This window comes from Melopsittacus undulatus, chromosome W, assembly GCF_012275295.1.
Source record: "Melopsittacus undulatus isolate bMelUnd1 chromosome W, bMelUnd1.mat.Z, whole genome shotgun sequence".
NCBI lineage: Eukaryota > Metazoa > Chordata > Aves > Psittaciformes > Psittaculidae > Melopsittacus > Melopsittacus undulatus.
In genome coordinates, this window is record NC_047558.1 from 3,313,236 (window position 1) to 3,336,888 (window position 23,653).

General features: G+C 41.4%; 1 protein-coding gene across 6 annotated transcripts in view; it reads left to right on the forward strand.

Moving 5' to 3' along the window:
• The window catches only part of LOC117438021 (core-binding factor subunit beta-like), a 73,550-nt gene that overhangs the window by 4,643 nt on the left and 45,254 nt on the right, over window positions 1-23,653 (forward strand). For 5 of the 6 annotated variants that reach the window (XM_034073376.1, XM_034073377.1, XM_034073375.1 and 2 more), the window contains exon 3: window positions 583-699. In XM_034073376.1, the coding sequence (XP_033929267.1) occupies window positions 583-699 (117 nt within the window). The remainder of the gene's footprint in view (window positions 1-582; window positions 700-23,653) is intronic. The other variant, XM_034073379.1, reaches the window with a different exon arrangement.

The following is a 23,653-nucleotide window of genomic DNA, read 5'->3' on the forward strand; positions in this document are numbered from 1 at the left end:
TTATTGACACAGCATCTGCTGATTTGGATTTCACTGGTTTCCTAATATGGCAGGAGGGCTTCATCCTGTTAAGTTTAATTGAGCTGTATATTAGATTACAAAATAGGAATAATTACATTCCAGTTAAGTGTTTACCTAGGTACAAGGTAGGTTGTGCAAGGAAATAGTCCTTTGAAAAAGAATTGTCCCATGTAACAGGTCTCAGGAGTTAATTTTCCTTCAGCAATACTTTGAGATATTTGAGCTCTTTGAAAAACATGGGCAATTTTTAATGTTTTAGGAACTGTAAGTAGGTGCAGGGTATCCAGACAGAACTGAAAGGACGGATTCTAATGTCAGCAAAACTGATTTGAAAGAAGTATTGATTCTGTGTTGTATTTTATACCCAAAGCAGCCACTGGCAAATGTTGTCAAAATGGAATCGGATGTTTATATTTAAGAAAAATGATGAGTGCATGTTTTGACTTTAAGTATTCTCTATGCTGCCTGGCTTCAGACATGAACTCATGTAAAAATTGACTGCCTACATAATTTATGTAATGTTTTGCTCTCTGATTCTGTTTGTATTGATTTTTCTAAAAGGCTTTTGTGGCCACGGGAACCAATCTGTCTCTCCAGTTTTTTCCAGCCAGTTGGCAGGGGGAGCAGAGACAGACACCGACTCAGGAATATGTCGACTTTGAAAGAGAAGGAGGCAAGGTAAGACAGAAATTGGTGTGACTGAAATGTACTTTTATGTTGTGCTTATGATGCTGTTAATATGGACCACATGTATGAGCTGAAATTAATATTTCACATCTTGGTGCATGTAGGTAGTTCCATGAGTACAGATGGAAACTGGTCTGATAAAGTCTGGTATCATTTTGTTTTAGGGCATTGTTAATATTTCTGGAGGAAAACACGTGGGCAGTCCCTATGGCTTTTTATTATTTTGAAGACTGCAACTTTATTTATGCTGTCATGCTGTGACAGAATTTTGGGGAACAACTTAAATTTGGGGTTGAGTAGGTGCTTCAAAAATTGTTCAGAAATTGGACTTTTGGCAGTGTATTGTAGTAGACTTAATGAAAATTTGTGCTTTGAATAGGTTACTTCCTTGGGTTTTAAGTTACCAGTTGATACAGCAAGCATTCACCATGCTGCTTAATGGAGTGAAACTTTTTTTTTATCAGTTTCACTGTGAGAGATAACACAGAAGCTGCATTACTTTTGGAATTGATTTCTGATTTTTTTTTTTTTCTCCTTCCTGAGGTGCCTGGCCCATAGATAGATGTTGAAAGTTAGAATTCCTTCATGACAGTGATGGCTACTGTGAAGCTGTACTAGATTTAAAGCCAGAAGCTTTGCTTAGTCTCATCAGAATAAAGTTACTGAAATCACACCTGCTTCCCCCCCCCAGGCAAAACATGTATTTAAAAAGTGTATGCTTTCTTTTATCTGTGCTGCTGTAGGTGCTTTGGGACTGATCCAAAGGTCACTAAACTCAATAGGAGACTTTCTGTAGACCCCAGTATGTTTGGACCAGCACTTAAGCCCCCACAGCCTTTCTGTTTCAGGGTAACTTCTGTATAACTTTTTTACTTTAAACATTTTTTAGTAGACCACAAAATTCTTTCTTATATCTAAAATTTTTACTCCTTGTAACAAGTAACAGCTACTGCTATGCAACTCACTGGGCTGGAGGAAATATTTGAAGCATATTTGGGTTTAATGGCATATTGTGTCTTTTAAATGCTGCTAGGTAGAAGATAAATATTTCCTATAGTGGGAAAAGTTAATTGGGAAAAAAAATCCTGAGTGCAGTTATGGCATTTGGAATTCAAGTTAATGACCTCTTTTGGAAGAAAGTTTTCCATTTAGTCTTGTGAGGCTTGCAGGAGTTTGACAAATTGGGGAGGAGGAGTAAATTTGGCTATGGTGAGTATTGACTGCTTTGCTAAGGAAACTGAATTGAATCTGGCTCTGACTGAAAAAATGTTGATTCTGGCTCACAGCTGAATGAGTAATTTTTCTTGTAATATGTAAGAAGACTGAAGTCTCTCTCCTTGTCAGTTCAAAACTAATTTTATTCTATGATTTTTTTTAACTTTTCCTGAATGAATTCTTAAAGTACTGAACTAATTCATCCATTTTCTTGTGTTGTCTTAATCATGTTACAAGCATAGTAGATATGTTGTGTATTAAAATAGAACATGAGCCTCACTAATGAATGCCACTCCTTGTTTTATGTGTTTACAGTAAATTCTAGAGTACTTTGTTAAAATGTTTAGAAGAATTCATCTGAATGAAGCTGGAGGCGGACAAACTAATAAATGGGAGTAGTGTTATGCTCCAGTATGAACAAATTGCAAAATCACGGTTGTAATTAAACTTTACTAGTGTCAATCACATGTGAATGTGGGCTTGCTCTGCACAGAATTAAACTTCTCTGGGAGTAAGCCACTCCTAGAGCTTCAGAAGAGAAGTAAGATGAGAGCATGTTCCTTGTATCAACAGAAAGTGTTTCATGTGAGTTGTCCTGAGACTGTCCTCTGTAGATTTTGGTTGTTTGGCTTTTAAGAATTTCTTAGGCTCCAGCAGTCTCTTAACACCATGTGATTTTTGTAGATCTGTGAAACATTGTTTTGAGAGCTTTGATTCTCGAGGCAATGCATGATGTACTTGTTCATCACGAGATTTAAGCCAGCAATGCATGTTTTTAATTATACTAGTAAAAAAGTCTGGGGGGAGATGTCAGTTTATTATTATTTTTAGGCATTAGTGTGAGATCTAGAATGTAGATAAACTTCTCAGATCTAGAGTATTTTTGTTCTGGAATTCTGCTTTGGGGTTTGGCTGAGCAATGATGGCCTAGAATAGTTTATCCGGAGTTGAAGTATGTCGCTATTGTGACTAAACAGTTTTGTACAAAGATTGACAAAGCCACCAATCTGCTAGAATTGCTTCTTAAGTGATTGAATAACACCTTTGTAAATCCACGTGAAAGTCGGGATTCTGTGAATACTCCTTTACAGGCTTGAGGTTTCTCTTTCTGGTATTTCTTAACTGAGGGGGGTTTGGTATGCTTAATTTGCCTTTTAATTTGATGCATCTGATCTTCACAGTGGGTGGGTAGGCAGTGGGTACACTATCTTAATTCAAGAATTGGATAGCTAAGTGCTCACTTAATGTTTTAACTTGCTTTAAACTCAAGCTTAACATTTTTTCCAATATAGTTTTAGCATTCTGTGCTGTCTTTGACCTGTGGCAAATCTAGTTGTATATTTGAACAATTTCTCAGGTATGACATAGCAAAAGTAGAACTAAAGATAGGTCCCTAGATTTGTAGAAATGATAGAATATTGTATTTCATTGTGATTGTGGGGGATGTGGAGGGTACATCAAATTCAGTGTATGTCCTGTTTCTGGGTATCCAAATCACACCAAGGCTTCCTAGTTTGTGGGGTTTTCATTTTTTTTTTGTTTGCTTGGGTATTCTTTTGTGTGTTTGTTGTGGTTTGTTTTTTTTTTTAAGATATTGTTAAGAAATCCAGAGGCAGACAGTAGTAGTCTAATGAAAAATCACATAATTGAACTCTAGAATGAAACCAAGAGCTTTATTTTCACTTTGATTCTCTGGTATTGTTAATTACTTAGACTGTTTTTTATTGTGCTTAATGGAGTCCTTGACTTCAGTTTTATATTGATACCATATAAACAAACTTCAGGCTGAACTGTGTGTTTGGCCTTCAGTGCTTCTCAGAATATGATTTTATTGAAAGTCCCCTTGTTTTGGTAAGAACTGTGATCAAATATCTTTGCATAATTTTTTTGTGTACTTTTTACAGTAAGATAACATGTTCTCAGTTTTTGATTGTTGCTCAACATGTTCATACAGTTCTTGTTTTTCTTACCAGAAAGAATATTAGGTCTCAGATTTTTTTTTTATTGTTTAAATATTAGTCACTAGGCTGATGAAATGTGTGAAGGTTGTTTTATTTCCCCTCCCCTTTATAATACTATTTTCCATCTTGCTTCTAATGCAGCTTAACTTCCTGTCTGCTGCTTGGTGCAGCTGCTCATACGTACACCAGGCCCTTCAATACAAGCTCGTTTCGGTATAATATGCTGTAAATTCCACAACTCTGGATGGAAGCACATCAGAGATGATCAAAATTGATTTGCAGTGCCTGGCATGCTGTGTGTGATATAGGCAGGATTTTTACTCACTAGACCATTAACTTTGTTCTAGCCATAACCAAAGATTACCATACTTCAGCTTTCTTCCTGAAGATGCTGAGTTTCTACTCATTCAGGTTTTTGTTGTAACTAGGAAATTACATTTGGCTATAAGTTGATGTTAAGTGATTGGATGAATTGAACTGAAAATATCTGTGCTGCAGATGTTACAGCAGTTACAGAATGTAATGGGGGGGGGGGATGATGATGAATTTGACCAAAAATTATATTTAAATGAAAGCCAACAACACCAATTTTCCCACTTGTGTCCTCTTCTATCACTAGAGGTTTGATAGGGCTTGTCCCTAAATCAACTTCTTTTCTGACTTCAATAAAATTTCAGAGATGATTGGGTTGGTGTTTTGGCTGTTCCATTTTCTGGGCAAATTCAGTTTCCAGTCAAACATAGGATCACAGTGTACCCAGTGGAATTTGTTTGGGAAATGGAGATTAATTTATGAGAAATACCTAAGTATCAGTGCTAATCTGTATAAAATCAGAAGTTTTTTCTTTAATTTTCTTGGTATCCACCAATGTTAGATGAAACATTAAGTCATATAAAGTTGGAGTAGCAACTTCCTTTTTTTCTTTGTCTTGTTTTTTCATTGTCACTGTCTGAAATGTTCTCACAGTTAGCAGTTACTTGTATGTGTTCCCTGCCATTCACTGAGTCTCTGGACCAATAGGATTTGAGTTCAACTATTTTCCGGATCAGTGGGAAAGGACATCTAGTGTTAGGGATTTAGGGAAAAAGAAAAAAGAAGTATGTTAAAGCCATACTGTGGTATGCCACAACATAGGGCAAATGATAGCCATGAGATTCATGTGGTCTTAGCAGTTATGAAGTCTTAATAATTTTATTTGTAGTAATTTAATGCTCCTTCAAATTATTATGAAGATCTCTTTTTAAAGCACTTCAGGAGCTTGTGCTACAACCCTGAAGAGGTGGGCATTACCTAATATAAAAGTTCATGGAGCTGTTTGTAGGTGGTGGAGGCATATGGGATGTAACTTAAAAAAACGAACTAGCAAATGTCACCCTTTAAGGGATGTCCTGGCATTGTTTGTGGATTGTCTATTAACATGGTGTCGTGGTTTAAAACCAAGTCCGCACAGCTCGTTCACTCACTCCCCCCTTTGCTCCCCCAACTCATGGAGAGTTAGGAAGGAGAATCCAAAGAATGTATCCCCCATGGGTTGAGATAAGAATAGTTTAATAGCTAAGGTATAACACAAATCACTACTGCCACTACTACTACAAATAATAATGATAAAGCAAATAACAAGTGAAGAGAATACAACACCTCCCCAGCCACCAACCCATAACTCACCCCACCCTGCCGAATCGAGCACCGACCGATACCTCCTCCATCCCCCCAGAGCTTCAGCCCTTCCGGGTCTCCCCTGGTTACATCCTGGGTATGACATGCTATGGTATGGAATACCTCTTTGGCTAGCTTTGGTCAGGTGTCCTGTCACTCCTTCCTCCCGGCCTCCCCTCCTCCCCAGCAGAGCATGAGCTCAGAAAAGGCTTTGGCCAAACCAAACATTTGAGCAGTAACTCAAAACATACTTGCTGTCAGCAACTGTTCCCAGCCTGAAAGTCAAAACACAGAACTGCACCAGCTACCAAGAAGGAGAAAAATGACTGCTACTGCTCAAACCAGGACACATGGACATGGTAGGACGTCTGGTAAGGACACTTTGTTTTCCCAGGAGCTGTCATGCTCATAAGCGCTCTCCCTTGTGGAACAGTCCTGTTACTTCCAGATCTGAAGTTGAGCTGAGGTTTTTTGTGTAGCTATGCACAGTCCTTGACTGATTTTTAGCTAGTCCCTTAATGCACTGGTGGGTCAAAATAATATTTTGGCATCAGATTTTTATCATGTTTACCCCCTGTTCTTTGAGCTAGCAGAATGTTGCAGAATTTCTCCTTTGGCTTAGTTTCAGCTTGCTTTGGGAATGTGGAGCAGTGAAGATCTGACCAGTGTTTGTCCTTGGAGATTGGTGAACAATTGTTCATCCTCCTATTCAGGTCTAATTAATGATCCCGCAACCCCAAAACATTGTGGTAGGTGAGAGATCCTTCTGTGAAAAGCCGGTGGTGGTCAGTGAAGGCACATCAGCTGCTGAACTGTGTTCTCTGGCCTTTGAGGTGCTTTTGCTTTCTTTGAGCCAAGTAAAGTGGTGTTACCATATCACTGTTCAAGGCCAGGTTGGACAGAGTCTTACAGGTTTAATAAGCTTTTCTTTGCATGCGTGTAGCATAGTGTGTAAATTGTGTTTTAGATAAACCTCTCTAACCCTCTGGAGTTTCTAGTTCTGACTCATTTTTTTGCTCTACTACTTTCTGAAAGCTTGAAAAGAAAGAATATATTTTCCAGATGGAAATCTCGAAATTGGTTGGGAAATTCAATCAGTGTGGCAGAAAACTGTTTTTTCCCTGTTAATTAACTGGTTTTGTGAGTATAAGCATTTTTGGTTACATGCATACATTCTTGTAGAAGCAGACCAGCAGCAATGTCCTAACAATGTTTAGCTGTGAAAACATTACTCTTTAAATATTGCAAGAATGTGGTCTTTTTGAGTGCCATTTCAGGAGAGTAAATTCAGCAATCTTTATGATATAGAGTCTAGTGGTAAAGATGTACTGATAAAAGACCCTGTGAAGTTTCACAGGGGAAAACCCTGGCATGTATTTGCCTTTCAGATTATATTCTGTTCATAGCATTTTTGTTGTTGCTTGGTTTGAGCTGTGTGGTTGGCTTTGTCATTTTGAAGGCAAGGAGTCTGAGTATGAGATACTTCACGTTGGGAGGCATTGGACCTTTCTGTAGTGACACTGAGAATATAAGAAGCTACCTACTTTTTGCTTTGTATTGGGTTTTTTTGATGGTTTTGGCCAAGTGTAGTGAATGTTTCCTGCATTCGCAGTTTCAGTATTGCGGAATGAACTGTAGAGATTTATTTATTAAATGAATAAAACTTCTGTGCAGTAGAATTCTGGTATTTTTCCCTGCTAGCTTCTAAGCATAAATACTGACCAGTGATCTTAATCTAGGAATAAAATGCTGTAGTCTTCACAGATTTGAATTGCATTTACTCTGACATCCTTAATGCTTCATATCTGTTCTTGTTTGTAGACTTTTTTTTTTTAGTTAACTGAAACAATAACTTGCATAGTCTAATGAAACATGGATCTCCTTTTGAAAAGGAGTCATGATTACATAGCTGAGCTAACTACACAGGAGAAATGTAACAACCAGGCACCAAAGAAAGTAAGAATATCAAGCTTTCTTAAAGTGACTTGTAAATTCTGTCTCTTCACTAAAGTGAGGATGCTACTTCTGCAGTTCTTTATTTGATGTTTTAGAAACCAATCATCATGATAGTATTTCAGTACTACAGAAAACATGTGGAGAGGGACATTGTTACAGCTCTGGTACTACTTAAAGACATTTTTTCATGTGAATCCATACATGGTTATTTTTCCTACTTAGAATTGTAAAAATGGATTCTGCTGCATCCAAATTTTATGAAACTACTGATACTTGTAAAAATAGGTGACTTGTATAAGTATACATCAAAGTAGGCTGAAGTACATACTACCAGGCCATCATGTTTTTCAACAAATTCTTCAAGGCATTTTGTTCCTGATAGTTGGTGAATTTGTATTTCCAGTGCTTTTTGTAACCTGAAAACATTGTGGTATGAAAGACTGTATTTAGAACTTTATTTTCTTTTGTTCGAAGTGTAACAGTCTGGATTGAGACTCTTGGCAAGTAATACTGTTAAAAATTCTGGGTTTGCTTGAGTTAACCTTTGTCATGTTTCTGGGTTTGCTTGAGTCAGCATTTGTCATAGCTGATGAAATAGAGTAACCCTTTTTCATTTTGACTGTTAAACATTCTTTCCAAAAGTTCTTGTGGTCTGTGAAAAATAATGCCTGGGTAGTTGTGTTTTGGATATTTCTGGTTGTTTTTTTGGTGTTAAGGCATGTGTAAGTAGCACAGAGGAAAGAAGAAAACTGACAAGTTGAAAAGGGTTTTTTTTCAGAAAGCATTTAATGCATTATAGCGGGCCTGGTTATTCCTGATGTTACCAGACTCTCTTCAAATTATTTTTGTAGTCTAAAATTGCAAGTGAAATGCCTTTCTGCTATGACAGAAAGGAAGGAGGAGCTGTGGGAACAGGTCACAAGCAGAAGAATGATGGTACTGGGTTCTGTAAGGTCTGCTGTGCTCAGCCTGGTGTTCAATGCCATCCTGGCAGTGCCATGTCCAACCACAAGGGCCTGTTGTTGGTGGAGTGATACAGTTGTGTTGTGGTTTAAAACCAAGTCCGCACAGCTCGTTCACTCACTCCCCCCCCCTTGCTTCCCCAACTCCTGGAGAGTTAGGAAGGAGAATCCAAAGAATGTAGCCCCCACGGGTTGAGATAAGAACGGTTTAATAACTAAGGCATAACACATCACTCCTGCTACTACTACTACAAACAATAATGATAAAGCCAATAACAAGTGAAGAGAATACAACACCTCACCAGCCACCGACCCATAACTCACCCCACCCTGCCGAATCGAGCACTGACCAATACCTCCTCCTTCCCCCCCAGAGCTCCAGCCCTTCCGGGTCTCCCCTGGTTACATCCTGGGTATGATGTGCTATGGTATGGAATACCTCTTTGGCTAGCCTTGGTCAGGTGTCCTATCTCTCCTTCCTCCCGGCCTTCCTCCTCCCCAGCAGAACATGAGCTCAGAAAAGGCCTTGAACAAACCAAACACCTGAGCAGTAACTCAAAACATGCTTGCTATCAGCAACTGTTCTCAGCCTGAAAGTCAAAACACAGAACTGCACCAGCTACCAAGAAGGAGAAAAATGACTGCTACTGCTCAAACCAGGACAAGTTGTGACATGGGTTCCACCCTTGAGAAATTTAGAGCTGTATTCATCTTGAAAGCCATAGCTGTGTCAACCAAGTACAACTGTTCAGGAAGGACTCTTGCTTGGTCAGGAGGTATCATTTCCTTTGTGCTTTTACAGCATAGTATAAAATTTAAATTGTAACACCACCTTATTTTCACATAGTGGAGGCTGTGTCAAGTTGTAGCTTTCAAAATAACTTAAACGTGTTTCAAGGAAGAATAGTAATATGCTTTAAAGCATGAGATGGAAGGGTTGATGTAAGTCTGATGTTTTGGGGTCTTCTGATTTGCAGTGATGTGTCTATTATAATATTAGAAACAGTAATAAATGTTTCCTTCATAGTGACTTTCTAAATGTGATTCATTAACAACTGTTTCTATTGCCTGTTTCATTCCAGGTTAAAACTGTATTATAAGGGGTTTGCTTTAGAATTGAACTTAGCCTAATAAATTCTGTAAACTCAATCTATGGTGGTTCTTTGTTAGTTTGTTTTCAAATGTGTGACTAGTATTTGAAGTCTGGTGTGGAGTAGTCAGCTTTTGCTGTAGCTTTAGTTATTACACTAGTGAAGGTATCTATTGTGTTTTGTTTCCCAAATAATTGAGGATTTTAGTGCATTAGTTAAAGTTTTAGAAAAGCTTTTTTTGTATGTTTTCTTTGGTTTTGTTTTAATAGATTGCTGCTTCTTTTATGTTTGACTAGTGAGGTCCAGCCCATTGACGGGTCCCAGGAGTCAAGGGTACTATGCTAATGGAATTTTCCTCGACTGGTCCACAACGATGTCTTCCCCAATATTTCCCCTTTGTTGGGCCATTTTATACTATTTTTTAATTAACGTCATTGGTTTAGCAGTAGCAGTCATTTTTTTCTCCTTCTTAGTAGCTGATGCAGTGCTGTGTTTTTTGACTTTCGGCTTGGGAACAGAGCTGATAACATTGATGTTTAGTCTGACCAAGGACATGGAGTCTCATGCTCTGCCAGGAAGGAGGGGAAGCTAGGAGGAAGCAGAGACAGGGCACCTGACCCAAACTAGCCAAAGAGGTATTCCATACCACAGCATATCATGCCCAGGATGTAACTGAGAGTTACCCAGAAGGGCACGCTCTCTGCTCAGTCGGTCTCGTTTTCGGTGGGTGATACCATTTTGTCTTCCTTTGTTACTTCTCTTATTGTTATTACTGGTGGTAGCAGTAGTGATTTGTGTTACACCTTTGTTACTGGACTGTTACTGTCTCAACCTGTGAGAGTTGCATTCTTTCAATTCTACTCCCCATCCCTCATGGGGAGTGGGGGTAGACGGTGGTCAACCTGTGAAGGAGACATTTTCTTATACTCCCAGACCCCCTGCCCCTCCAGACCATTTACAGCCTTATAATACTGTTGAGACCTGTTTGGTTGTGATGGGGATCACCATGGTAGCATGCATACAGGGTATGTTTTGCCCACAGTCATTTAGTCTGATTTCAAGAGTTAAGTGGAGTCAGGTTTGGGCCTTTATTTGGGTTAAACAACAATGTAGGAAGACCAAGAGATTTACCCAGAGGCTGGACAGCCATGAGTGGCAGGGTGTGTGGGATAGTATGGGCAAGTAGCTAGGTCAGTGGACCCTTCCAGTTCTTTGGAGTTTCACCACCGAACAAGTGCAAAATCCAGAAAAATTAGTAAAACACTTACATGAGGTGTGTTGTCATTCTGGCCATACCAGAGACAGACAAATCATAGCAATGTGCTGGGGCTTGGCCTATGCCTACAGGGCCTTCTTCAACACTATCCAGCACCTTCAAAAGGCAAAAAATGTCCCTGGATCTGATGACAAAGCAACAGCGCAGCTGCTCCAGCTCCAAGCACAGCAGCTACACCACCCCCAGTGACAAGTACAGTCGCTACTCAAACTTTGGCTGCAACGGGTAGCGTAACTACCCCAGCGACAAGTACAGCAGATATTCAAACTTCAACTGCAACAGATAGTGCAGGTATCTCAGTTCCAAGCACAACAGCTACACCACCCCCAGCAACAAGTACAGCTGCTACTCAAACCACAGTGATAAACACTGCAGCTAAACCAGAGTACCAATTTCTACCAATAGCGGTTGCCCCTGCACACAAGAGAGCAAAACAGAGGCAAAAAGGGTGAAGCAAGATGAAGAAACAATATATTTACCACATGGTTCAACATTTGATCAGGAGTCATCATCACATGACGGAGAAGAAAAATAGGGGACTTCTCAACCTTGGAATTCAACTGAGCTGCGGAACATGCAAAAAGATTTCACCCGTCAACCAGGGGAGCACATCATCACCTGGTTGCTCCGATACTGGGATAACGGGGCCGATGGTCATGAACTAGAAGGTACAGAAGCCAAGCAGCTGGGATCACTTGCTAGAGAAGGGGGAATTGACAAAGCAATTGCAAGAGAGAAAAAGTCCCTCAGGCTTTGGAGGCGGCTTTTGGCAGCTGTGAAAGAAAGGTTTCCATACAAAGATGATGTTATGAGTCGTTCCTCCAAGTGGACTACTTTAGACAAAGGCATCCAGTCTCTGAGGGAATCAGCCATCGTAGAGATGATCCATCACATCAAGCTGAATAACCGGTGTATACCCATACACTCAGATGAAGTCGAATGTACATGACCCATGTGGTGAAAACTTACACGGGATGCACCGTCATCATATGCCCATTCATTGGCAACAGTAACCTGGAATGACATAGTACCACTATCAGTGGATGAAATGATTCATAAACTCAGAGAATTCGAAGACAATCTCACCCCTTCCATCATCCCAGCTGTGGAAAAACTGTCCCAGGATCTCAAACAATTGAGGGACGATCTATCTGATTTATCCAGCTCCTCACGTGTGCCACCACACACCTCAGCTATTAACAAAAGGAGTCCTATTGTTCAAGAGAGAAAATACAGAAGGTACACACCATGGGCCACCCTATGGTTTTACCTGCGGGATCACGGAGAAGACATGATGAAGTGGGATGGAAAACCTACTTCAGCCTTGGAGGAACATGTGGGTGAACTGAAGAGGGGAGCAAGGGCCAAGATTGATCGCCCCATGAGAGCTGCAGCTTCAGTCTCTGGTGAGCCGGTTCCCAGATGGAGTAAAAGAGCTGATTTTACTTCAGCTCATGTGATAACAAAGAATAATACCTTTCAACATGACTTAAGTGTCCAACATTGTGATGACTATTAGGGGGGCCCTGTCTGCAGCCAGGTGGAAGTAGGGGACAATCGTATTTACTGGACTGTGTGGATCAGATGGCCTGACACATCAGTGCCACAGAATTATAAGGCTCCAGTAGATACTATTGCACAATGTACTCTCATGTCATCAAACTGTCAAGGGGTGGAACCCATCTATATTTCTGGAGCGACATAAGGATCCCAGGAGTGGACTGTACTAGAGGCTGAAATCAGCCTGATTGGAAGGAAATGGCAAATCACCCCATTGTGACTGGTCCAGAGGCTCCATGCGTCCTCGGCATAGACTACCTCAAGCGAGGGTACTTCAAAGACCCAAAAGGGTACTAATAGGCTTTTGGTATTGCTGCTTTGGAGACTGAGGAAACTGAGCAGCTGTCCACCTTGCCTGGTCTCTCAGGATCCTTCTGTTGTGTGGTTGCTTAAGATTGAAGGACAACAAGTGCTAATTGTGACCAAAACAGTGCACCGGTGTCAATGTTGCACCGAGACTCCCTGATTCCCATCCAGAAGCTGATCCGTAGATTGGAGAGTCAGGGAGTGATCAGCAGGACCTGCTCACCCTTTAATAGCCCCATATGGCCAGTGGGAAAGTCTATGGGAGAGTGGAAACTAACAGTAGACAATCGTGGCGTGAATGAAGTCAAAACCACCATTGAGTGCTGCTGTACCAGACATGCTAGAACTTCAATATGAACTGGAGTCAAAGGCTGCCAAGTGGTATGCTATGATTGATATTGCCAGTGCATTTTTCTCAATTACTTTGGCAGCAGAGTGCAGGCCACAGTTCGCTTTTACTTGGAGGGGTGTCCAGTTCACTTGGAACTGACTGCCCCAGGGGTGGAATCACAGCCTTACCATCTGCCATGGACTGATCCAAACTGCACAGGTACAGGGACAAGCTCCAGAACACCTGCAATACATTCACGATATTATCACGTGGGGTGATACAGAGGAAGAAGTTTTTAAGAAAGGGAGGAAAATAATCCAAATCCTGCTGAAAGCCATTTGCCATAAAATGAAGTAAGGTCAAGGGACATTCACATGAGATGTAATTTTTGGGACTAAAATGGTAAGATGGATGTCACCAGATCCCTACAGATGTGATCAACAAGATAACAGCAATGTCTCCACCAACTAATAATAAAGTCAGACAAGCCTTCTTAGGTGTTCTGGAGAAAGCACATCCCAAATTACAGTTTCATTGTAATCCCTCTTTATCATGGGACCCAAAAGACAAATGATTTTAAATGGGTCCCTGAGCAACAACAAGCCTTTGAGCAAATTAAATGAGAGATAGTTCATGCAGCAGCCCTTGAACCAGTCCAGATCGGGCAAGATGCAAGAAATGTACTCTACGCCGCCCCCAGTGAGAACGGTCCTACCTGGAGCCTTTGACAGAAAGCTCCACAGCAGACTCGAGGTTGACCCCTCAGCTTTTGGACTTGGGGATACAAAGGATATGAGGTCAGCTATACCCCAGTTGAGGAAGTGATACTGGCAGACTGTGAAGGAGTTTGAGCTGCACTGAAGCACAGCTTCTCCTGGCACCCCGGTTGCCTGTGCTGGGCTGAATGTTCAAAGGCAGGGTCTCATCTACACATCATGCAATTGATGCTACATGGAGTAAGTGGGCTGCACTAATAATGCATCGTGCCTGAATAGGAAATCCCAGTCGTCCAGGAGTTCTATGAGTCATCATGGACTGGCCAGAGGGCAAAGATTTTGGAATGTCATCAGAGGAGGAGGTGATGCATGCTGAAGAGGCCAAACCATGTAATAAACTGTCAGAAAGTGTAAAGCAGTATGCCTTGTTTACTGATGGGTCCTGCTGTGTTGTGGTATAGCATTGGAGGTGGAAGGCAGCTGTATGGAGTCCCTTACAGCAAGTTGCAGAAATTGCTGAAGGAGAGGCTAAATTGAGTCAGGTTGCTGAGGTGAAAGCCATCCAGCTGGCCCAGGACATTGCTGAACGAGGGAAGTGGCCAGTACTTTATACTGACTTAAGGATGGTGGCAAATATCCTGTGGAGGTGATTGCAGCAATGGAAGCAGAGCAACTGGCAATGCAGAGGTAAACCCATCTGGGCTATTGCACTGTGGGAAGATATCGCTGCCTAGGTACAGAACCTGGTGGAGAAGGTAAGCCATGTAGATGCCCATGCACCCAAGAGTTGGGCCACTGAGGAACACCACAGCAACCAGCCAGCAAGTGGATAAAGCTGCTAAGATTGAAATGGTTCAGATTAATTTAGATTGGCAACATAAGGGTGAATTCTTTTTGGCCTGGTGGGCCCATGGCACTTCAAGCTATCAGGGCAGAGATGCAATACATAGATGGGCTCGTGATCAATGGGTGGACTTAACACTGGTCACTATTGCCCAGGTTATTTATGAGTGTGAAACATGTGCTGCAGTTAAGCAAGCTAACAGTTAAAGCCTCTTTGGTATGGAGGTTGATGGCTGAAATACAAATATGGGGGGGCCTGGCAGATTGATTATATCACACTCCCACGAACCCACCAAGGCAAGTGTTATGTGCTCACCATGGTGGAATGAACCACCAGATGTCTGGAAACATATGCTGTGCCCCATGCCACTGTCTGGAACACTATCCTGGGCATTGAGAAACACATTTTGTGGTGACATGGCACCCCAGAGAGAGTTCAGTCAGATAATGGGGCTTATTTCCGGAATAACCTTACAGACACTTGGGCTAAAGAGCGTGGCATTGAGTGGAAATGCTCCATCCCTGGCAGTGTTCAAAACCAGGTTGGAAGAAGCCTTGGGTGATACATTTTAGTGTGAGGTGTCCCTGCCCATGGCAGGGGGTTGGAACTAGATGATCTTAAGGTCCTTTCCAACCCTAACTATTCTATGATTCTATGCATAAACTTCTGGGAAAATCGAGCAGTACAATGGTGCCACAGAATTGACTCAGAGATCAATATGATCAGATGAAAAGCCATTTATTGCAAAGCATTGACTCCTTATATACTATTGCTTACATACACCTACAGTAATTTGGCATATCATGATTGGTTACTTGTCTTGAAGACCCTTAGTGACTAACATATTGTTGGTTAAGCACAGGTGTGAGAACTTGACCTTGAAAGCTTGCCAACAGTCAACAGTTCTCATAAGTCAGTGAACTCCAGCTTCTTATCTTGCTTGCTTAAGCTTCCTCGGGCCTCTCATGGCCTTTCTGTATTTTTCAGTTATTCAGAGTTCATGTACCAAATATCCATTCTCCTGTGAGAACACTGTCTGCACACAACAGGATGTTAAAAACTACACTCAGAGCAATGGGTGGGGAAACTTTCCAGCTTTGGGATACACAATTGCCAAAGGCCACCTGGTTGGTCAACACCAGAGGGTCTGCCAGCAGTGCTGGCCCAGCCCAGTCAGAACTTTTACATACTGTAGAGGGGGGCAAAGTTCTTGTGGTCCCCATGAAGATCTTGTGGGGAAGATAGTCTGGGTTATTACTTCATCAGGTAAAGGCAAACCCACTTGGGGATTGCTTTTGCTCAGGGACCAGGGTATGCTTGGTCATAATGCGGGAGGATGGGCAAGTCCGATGTATACCTCAAGGGGATTTGATTTTAGGGGAAAATAGCTAATGAACTTAATTGTATGCTGTTGCCTGCTGTGTAATACTTTTATAGCCCATCAATTAGATGTCTTAAGGTCACTAGCGACTGGCCCTTACTTCCCTCCAACCAACAATTTCTGCAATAAAGGAGTGATCAGCATTAGCAGGCAACAATCCAGAACTGCACACAGCCTCTCCTGCCTCGAAGGACTGTTATGAGATGAAACCTGACATCATGGACTGAGTGGGCTATAGGGTTTGGTGCATGCACTAAGAAATTATCTTTTTCTCTGTGTCTTTGGATGTATATATATATATATGTAAGAGCTATGGTATAATGAAAAAGTGGGATTTGGGTATGATATGAATGGTATGGAATAAGGGATGGATACTCTCCTGGGTTCAGCAGTAGCAGACGTTTTTTCTCCTTAGTAGCTGACGCAGTGCTGTGTTTTTGACTTTTGGCCTGGGAACAGAGCTGATAACATTGATGTTTAGTCTGACCAAGGACTTTGTGAGTCTCATGCTCTGCCAGGGAGGAGGGGGAGCCGAGAGGAAGCAGGGACAGGGCACCTGACCCAAACTAGCCAAAGAGGTATTCCATACCACAGCATATCATGCCCAGGATGTAACTGGGAGTTACCCAGAAGGGCACGCTCTCTGCTCAGTCGGTCTCGTTTTCGGTGGGTGATACCATTTTGTCTTCCTTTGTTATTTCTCTTATCATTGTTATTATTGGTGGTAGCAGTAGTGATTTGTGTTACACCTTTGTTACTGGACTGTTATTGTCTCAACCTGTGGGAGTTGCATTCTTTCAATTCTCCTCCCCATCCCTCCAGGAACCAGGTGGGGCTAGGTTGTGTGGCTGACTTGCCTACAGAGATTAAACCACAACACTTAATTAAAAATAATGCTATTTGGATTTGTAGTCAGAGTTTGAAATGGAAAATTTAGATTGAAGTGAAATGTGCCTTATGTAAACCGGTCACCCAAACAAAATATTTAGGTGTTTTAAGCTGGTAAAACTTGCAGATATCAATATGTTATGTTTTACTTGTGCCTGTGCCAGTGTGTGGAAGGTGAGGGTGCAAAGTGAGGGCAAACTTAATCTTTGTAATACACATTAGATATAATAATTCTCAGATACACAACTGCCTACTTTTGCTGTCAGAAAGTTGTACCCATTTGGTTGTAGGCTGTACTCTGACAGGAAGCAGCTGTACAGTATCTCTTCTTGTATGTCCCTGTAATAATGTTTGTAACATTAACTTAATGCATTCATTCCATCAGAAAAATCCATGAAATTGATAATTGTCTGATTTCCAGTCCTTCCTCCTTCTACTGCTATCTTGTGATTTTCACTTAAGGGTTGGAGCTTTAAAAGACTTAGTTCTGGATATCATGAAAAGTGCCCAGAGGTGTGGGTAAGATTCATAACATTACATCAATGCAGTTAAGATGGGGTTAGCAACACAACCTTGAAGGAGTTATTCTAACAAACCCATCCTTTTATCTACTTCTAATCAAATTGTATAGCTCATTAATACTGAGGGGTTGAGTTGGGGCCTTTATAGAAATAATGTCTTTTTCCTTTGCTTTCTTTACTATGACTGTCTTAAGGCAACTTTAAGAATAGATAATTCTGAAGTTTTTAAAAGACAGCTTTGCTGGATTTTGAGGTACCATAGGAGATCATGGGCTCCTAGACAAGAGCAATAACCTATTAATAATTAAGTTTGGAAATTGAAAGGGAACTACCATGGCTTTACTTGAAAAGATTTGTGGTTAAACTGTTTGGGCAAGTCTTATGTGGTTTCCATTCTCGAGAAAGAGGTGAGGTAGGGAAAAGCGGTCGGTCCTGGGTTCAGCAATAACAGTACTTCTTGTTAGGAGCTGGTGCAGTGCTGTGTCTTCTGATGAGTCCTGGTAGTTAAAACACAAGACATGTGAAGCAGGACTCCACTGGCATGTTTTGTGGTTTTCTTGCTTGTCTCTTTGACTTACTGTTCTGATGACCAACTGCTTTATCTCCTAGTTGCACCTACCTTTTGCATAGAATCATAGAATAGTTAGGGTTGGAAAGGACCTTAAGATCATCTAATTCCAACACACCTGCCATGGGCAGGGACACCTCAAACTAAACCATGTCACCCAAGGCTCTGTCCAACCTGGCCTTGAACACTGCCAGGGATGGAGCATTCACAACCTCCCTGGGCAACCCATTCCAGCACCTCCCCTTCCTAACAGTAAAGAATTTCTTCCTTATATCCAGTCTAAACCTCTGCTGTTTAAGTTTCAACCCATTACCCCTTGTCCTATCACTACAGTCCCTGATGAATAGTCCCTCCCCAGCATCCCTGTAGGCCCCCTTCAGATACTGGAAGGCTGCTATGAGGTCTCCACGCAGTCTTCTTTTCTCCAGGCTGAACAGCCCCAACTTTCTCAGCCTCTCTTCATACGGGAGGTGCTTCAGGCCCCTGATCATCCTCATGGCCCTCCTCTGGACTTGTTCCAACAGTTCCATGTCCTTTTTATGTTGAGGACACCAGAACTGCACACAGTACTCCAAGTGAGGTCTCACGAGAGCAGAGTAGAGGGGCAGGATCAACTCCTTCGACCTGCTGATCACGCTTCTTTTGATGCAGCCCAGAATACGGTTGGCTTTCTGGGCTGCGAGTGCACACTGCTGGCTCATGTTCATTTTCTCATTGACCAACACCCCCAAGTCCTTCTCTGCAGGACTGCTCTGAATCTCTTCTCTGACAAACCTGTAGCTGTGCCTGAGGTTTCCCCAAACCAGGTAGAAGACCTTGCACATGGCATGGTTAAATTTCATGAGTGTGACATCAACCCACCTTACAGTGTGTCGAGGTCCCTCTGGATGGCATTTCTTCCCTCCAGTGTATCAACTGCTTGCTGTCATCGGCAAACTTGCTGAGCGCGCACTCAATCCCACTGTCCATGTCAGCAACAAAGATGTTGAACAAGACGAGTCCCAACACCTATCCCTGAGGAACACCACTCGTTACTGGTTTCCAGCCAGACATTGAACCATTGACCACAAGTCTTTGTGTATGGCCATCCAGCCAATTCTTTATCCACTGAGTGGTCCACCTATCAAAATGTCTCTAAACAATTGCAGTGAGAGAATAGCAGATGTTTAACGATTCATTTATAAAACATGTAAATCATACTGAAAGACAAAAAGAAGTCAAATCTTAGTAAAACATTAAGTCATTACAGCACTCAGCTGTTAATTATTGCTTAGAGATAGAGGCAAGGCTACAGGGTTTGTGCAGGTTAAGGAAGCATGAATCAGCTGGTTCCTGCTGCAAGGAATGACTGTATCTCGTGTGCTACTGCTGACACAGGAATTCCAGTGTCTTTGTTTTTAAACTGGTTTGAACATCAGCATGTGAAAACAGGCCTGAAGTGAGGGCTCTTTAAGCATAGGCCAAGTCCTACATCTTGCCATGATTTGTCCATGTCTAGCATGCCCAGGATGAAAACATACCTGATTTAAAAGTTTTACTAATTTTTCTGGATTTTGCACTTGTTCAGTGGTGAACTTCCCAGGCATGGTAGGGGCCCAGTGGCCTAGATACTTGCCCATACTGTCCCACACACCCTGCCCCTCATGCCCAAAAATGGTCCAGCCTCAGGGAATATCTCTTGGTCTTCCTATATCGTTATCTAACCCTAGACTGGTCCCAAATCTGACCCTGTTTAACTTTAGAAATCAGTGGGTAAAACACATTCTGTATGTGTGCCAACATGGTGATCCCCATAACAGTCAGCAGGTGGGGCTCAAGGGTACCCAAAGGCCATTCAAAACCTTCAAAACTCTCAAGTGAAGCTCTAAATAGTCTGGGGGGGATGGGAAGGGAAGTTATGGGAATGTCTACTTCATAGGTTGACCACCCATGGAGGAAAAAAAGATATTTAATTGCCAAACACTTCTATTATATACCTCCCAAATATAGAGGTGGAGACCACAATGGAAATGCAAGCCAGATCAGGTTCATGATCAATGAGTCTATTGTATTACAAGTCATTACCATAAAGTACAATGAAACAAGATCCTTAGCCCAAGGCCTCTAGCCCCTAAACACTAAAACAGCAAATACTGAGATCAAGAGCAACAACTTTGAGAGCCAATAGTAAATCAGCATTGCAATGAGTGACTATTAATACTAAACAATGAATGCTTATCGCAAATACAATTAGACACACTCTGGTCAGATCTGTTGTTATCTCAACCCTTCATGCTCCATATTGGGCACCACAAAGAACCATTGTGATTTAACTCCAGCTGGTAACTCAGAACCACTCAGCCACTTGCTCACTCCCCCCTTCCCGTCCCCACCCTCTTTCTGTATAACACAAAGCCACTACTGCTACCACCAATAATAATAACAATGATAAGGAAAATAACGAGGGGAAAGAATACAGTTGTTCACCATCTGCCGGCCAATACCCAGCCCAACCAGAGCAGTGATCTAGCCTTTTCAGGTAACTGCCTCCAGTTTATATACTGTTTCGGGAAAAACTCCAGGAACAAACTTGGCAACAAAGTTTTCAAGCTGACAAGCAGGTATTCTTTATTGTGGCACCGGGAGACACGGGCGATAGCTCCTCCTAGCGTGTGTCTCCCTATTGCTACACAAGCCATCCTTATATTGTCCCTGGGCATACATACATATTCATGAGGCTACGTATGGATTACATCATTTTCCAGAAAGCTCCCTGCATTTGTACAGAAATGTGGTGGTGGTCTCTGAGGGTCTTTTACTTCTTCCAACAATCTTCATCACTTCTGGCAGCCTTTGAAGTATGTGCAGTAGATGCTTATACCAGTGTGATTGGTTCCTTAGCACCAGAGACATAATAATCCTCCTATCCTCCTACTTATCAGTTAGTTTAACTGTAGCCCATCCTGGACACCTGCTATTCCCAGATACTCCTTATCCCTGTGTCCTGTTCTTCTAGACTGTTTCTCTTAAAACTACGTCAAGTATAACGATTTATTTTGGACAAGAATTCTCAGTATGTTATCTAGCTGTACTCTATTCTTTTTCCTATGTATCATGCACCTCAGTAATTTTCCACTGCTACTGTTACAAAGCCATTGAACTTAACATTGCTTAAAACTAATTCTTAAGGTTTATATATTCTATTTTGTATCCCCTTTGTTTCAAATCCCCCCTTTTTCTGTCCTTTTGCAAATTCTTTTGCAACATTTTATATATTACCATTACCATCAAAAGTCCTTTGAAATAATTTCCTATTTCTGCTCGGTGCTTAATTTCATTCCTTTTCCAGTCTTCATAACTGATCATAGATAGTTTACAACACCAGAGGGAACATTGTATCATACCACAAGTAATTAATATTAAAATAATTAACATCAGTATTCTTGCAACCAGTTGCCTCAACCGGGAGAGATTAGGTAATCATGAAGTTAACTTTTTCCATATTTCTTCAAAACCACAGGAGGTGTCATCCGTGGCCATTTCATGAAATATCTTTGTTTCCAACTTTCCTCCAGATCTGTTTCAATTCTGCCACTTTGGTTTATGTAGGAACAACAACTTTCATTGATTATGGAACAAACTCTTCCTTGTGATGCCAGTAACATGTTTAGAGCCATTTGGTTTTATAATACCATCTTTGATAGTCTGCTTATGTCTCATTGTTCTGCCTGGATTATATCAATGTTTTTACTTTCCATTTCCTCTATGGTTGCTGAGATATTTACAATTGCTTTCTCTAATTCACTTACTCCCAAAGATGGAATTAGCCCTCTCACAAAACTATGAAATGCAGTATGCTGTTCAGTAATAGGGTTTAACCCTCACTTAATCCGTTTAACGAAACTTCTAATCCAGGTCCCGGAAGAATACCTGTTGATAATAATAAAATTGGGTATTACAGCACCTAAGCTGCATGCCCCCTTCCAGTTGGGGGGGGATAGAGTCAGATAAGCATTTTCTCCAAATAACTAATGCCATCCTTTCCTTTCAGGAAAGGGCCGCCACTGAATTAGGATACAATCTATATTAATAGTATGATTGCAATTTGAATGGTGATAACTTTTCCGTTGAATACAAATTGTTAGTGTTCACCCACAGGTTTGTCCATGAGATAGTGTTAGGAACTGGAACTTTAATTAATGGGAGTTCCAGGCTTTCTCCTGATTTATGCAACTGTACACACACCAAACAGTCACTGCGATTAAAAACTTTAGTAACATTCTGCACTAATTTCAGGTGTAAGTACTGGTCCCAAGCTTGTGCACCAGTTATTATATGAGTCCAAATTATGACCTATGCAATTTCATACGTAAGGATCCTGAAGGTTCAATCTGCCATGTCTTCTCTGGTTCTGGTGCTTTCTTTATTCTTGAATAATGTAATAATGTATCCAAGCAGGTTGTTCCTTTATCTTCACTGCTGTAAAGGTGGTCAGTAATATCTGGTACGGTCCACTCCACTTCTCCTGTAGAGGATCTCCTGAAAAATTCTTAACATAAACCCAGTCTCCAGATCTGAAAGGGTGAATTGGATAATCCAAACCTCTTGTTCTTGTCCCTACTGTTCTTTTATTTATCTCCTCCAATTGTTTTCCCAGATTGATCAAAAACTGTCGGAGATAGCCTTCCCCCACTTCCTGAAGACTTTCTCCTTTAAATTGGGACTGAGATTGTCTTCCATATAAAATTTGAAATGGGCTAACCTCTTCTTTCGACCGAGGTTTAGTTCGAATTCTTAATAGAGCCAGTGGTAAACCTTGGTACCAATATACATTCATTTCCTGACATATTTTACTAATTTGTTGTTTAATCAGATGGTTTATCTTTTCTGCTTGTCCACTGGCCTGAGGTCTGTATGGAACATGTAGTTGTTAATCGATTTCCAATTTTTGCTAATTTCTTGTAACAGTTTTGCACTAAACTGTGGACTTCGGTTGGAAGAAATTCCCTCTGGTACTCCAAAGCAAGGTATTTGTCATGGTTTGAGCATGTTTTGAGGGTGTTTTTGTTCAAGGTTTTTTCCAGCCAGGTGGAGGAGGGGAGTCCGGGAGGAAGGAGAGACAGGGCACCTGACCCAGGCTAGCCAGTGAGGTATTCCATACCATAGCACGTGATGCCCAGGATGCATACTGGGAAAGAGAAAGCTGGAGGGGTAGAGCTCTGGAGGAAAATGGAGGAGGGAGCACATGGTGCTCAGCCGGGCAGGGTGGAGTGAGTTATGGGTTGGTGGCTGGTGGGGTGTTGTATTCTTTTCACTTGCTGTTTGCTATATCATTATTATTTGTAGTAGGAAATGGCAGTGGTGATTCTGTGTTATGCCTTAGCAATTAAACCGTTCTTATCTCAATCTGTGGGGGCTACATTCTTTGGATTCTCCTTCCTAACTCTCCGGGAGTTTGGGGACTTGGTTTAAACCACGACAGTATTATTAAATAATGTTTTAATCACTTGTCTAGCATTATTTATCCTACAAGGGAACGCTTCTGGCCAGTCTAAAAAGGTATCTGTTAACACGAACAAATATCAATAACCTCCTTTTCTTGGTAATTCAGAAAAATCTATTTGCCAATGCTGTCCCAGATAACTTTCTCTCACAGTTATCACTATTTGATTTCTATTTTTAGTTTTAGGATTATTCCTAAGACATAGCTGATATTTTTTGGTCACTGATTGAA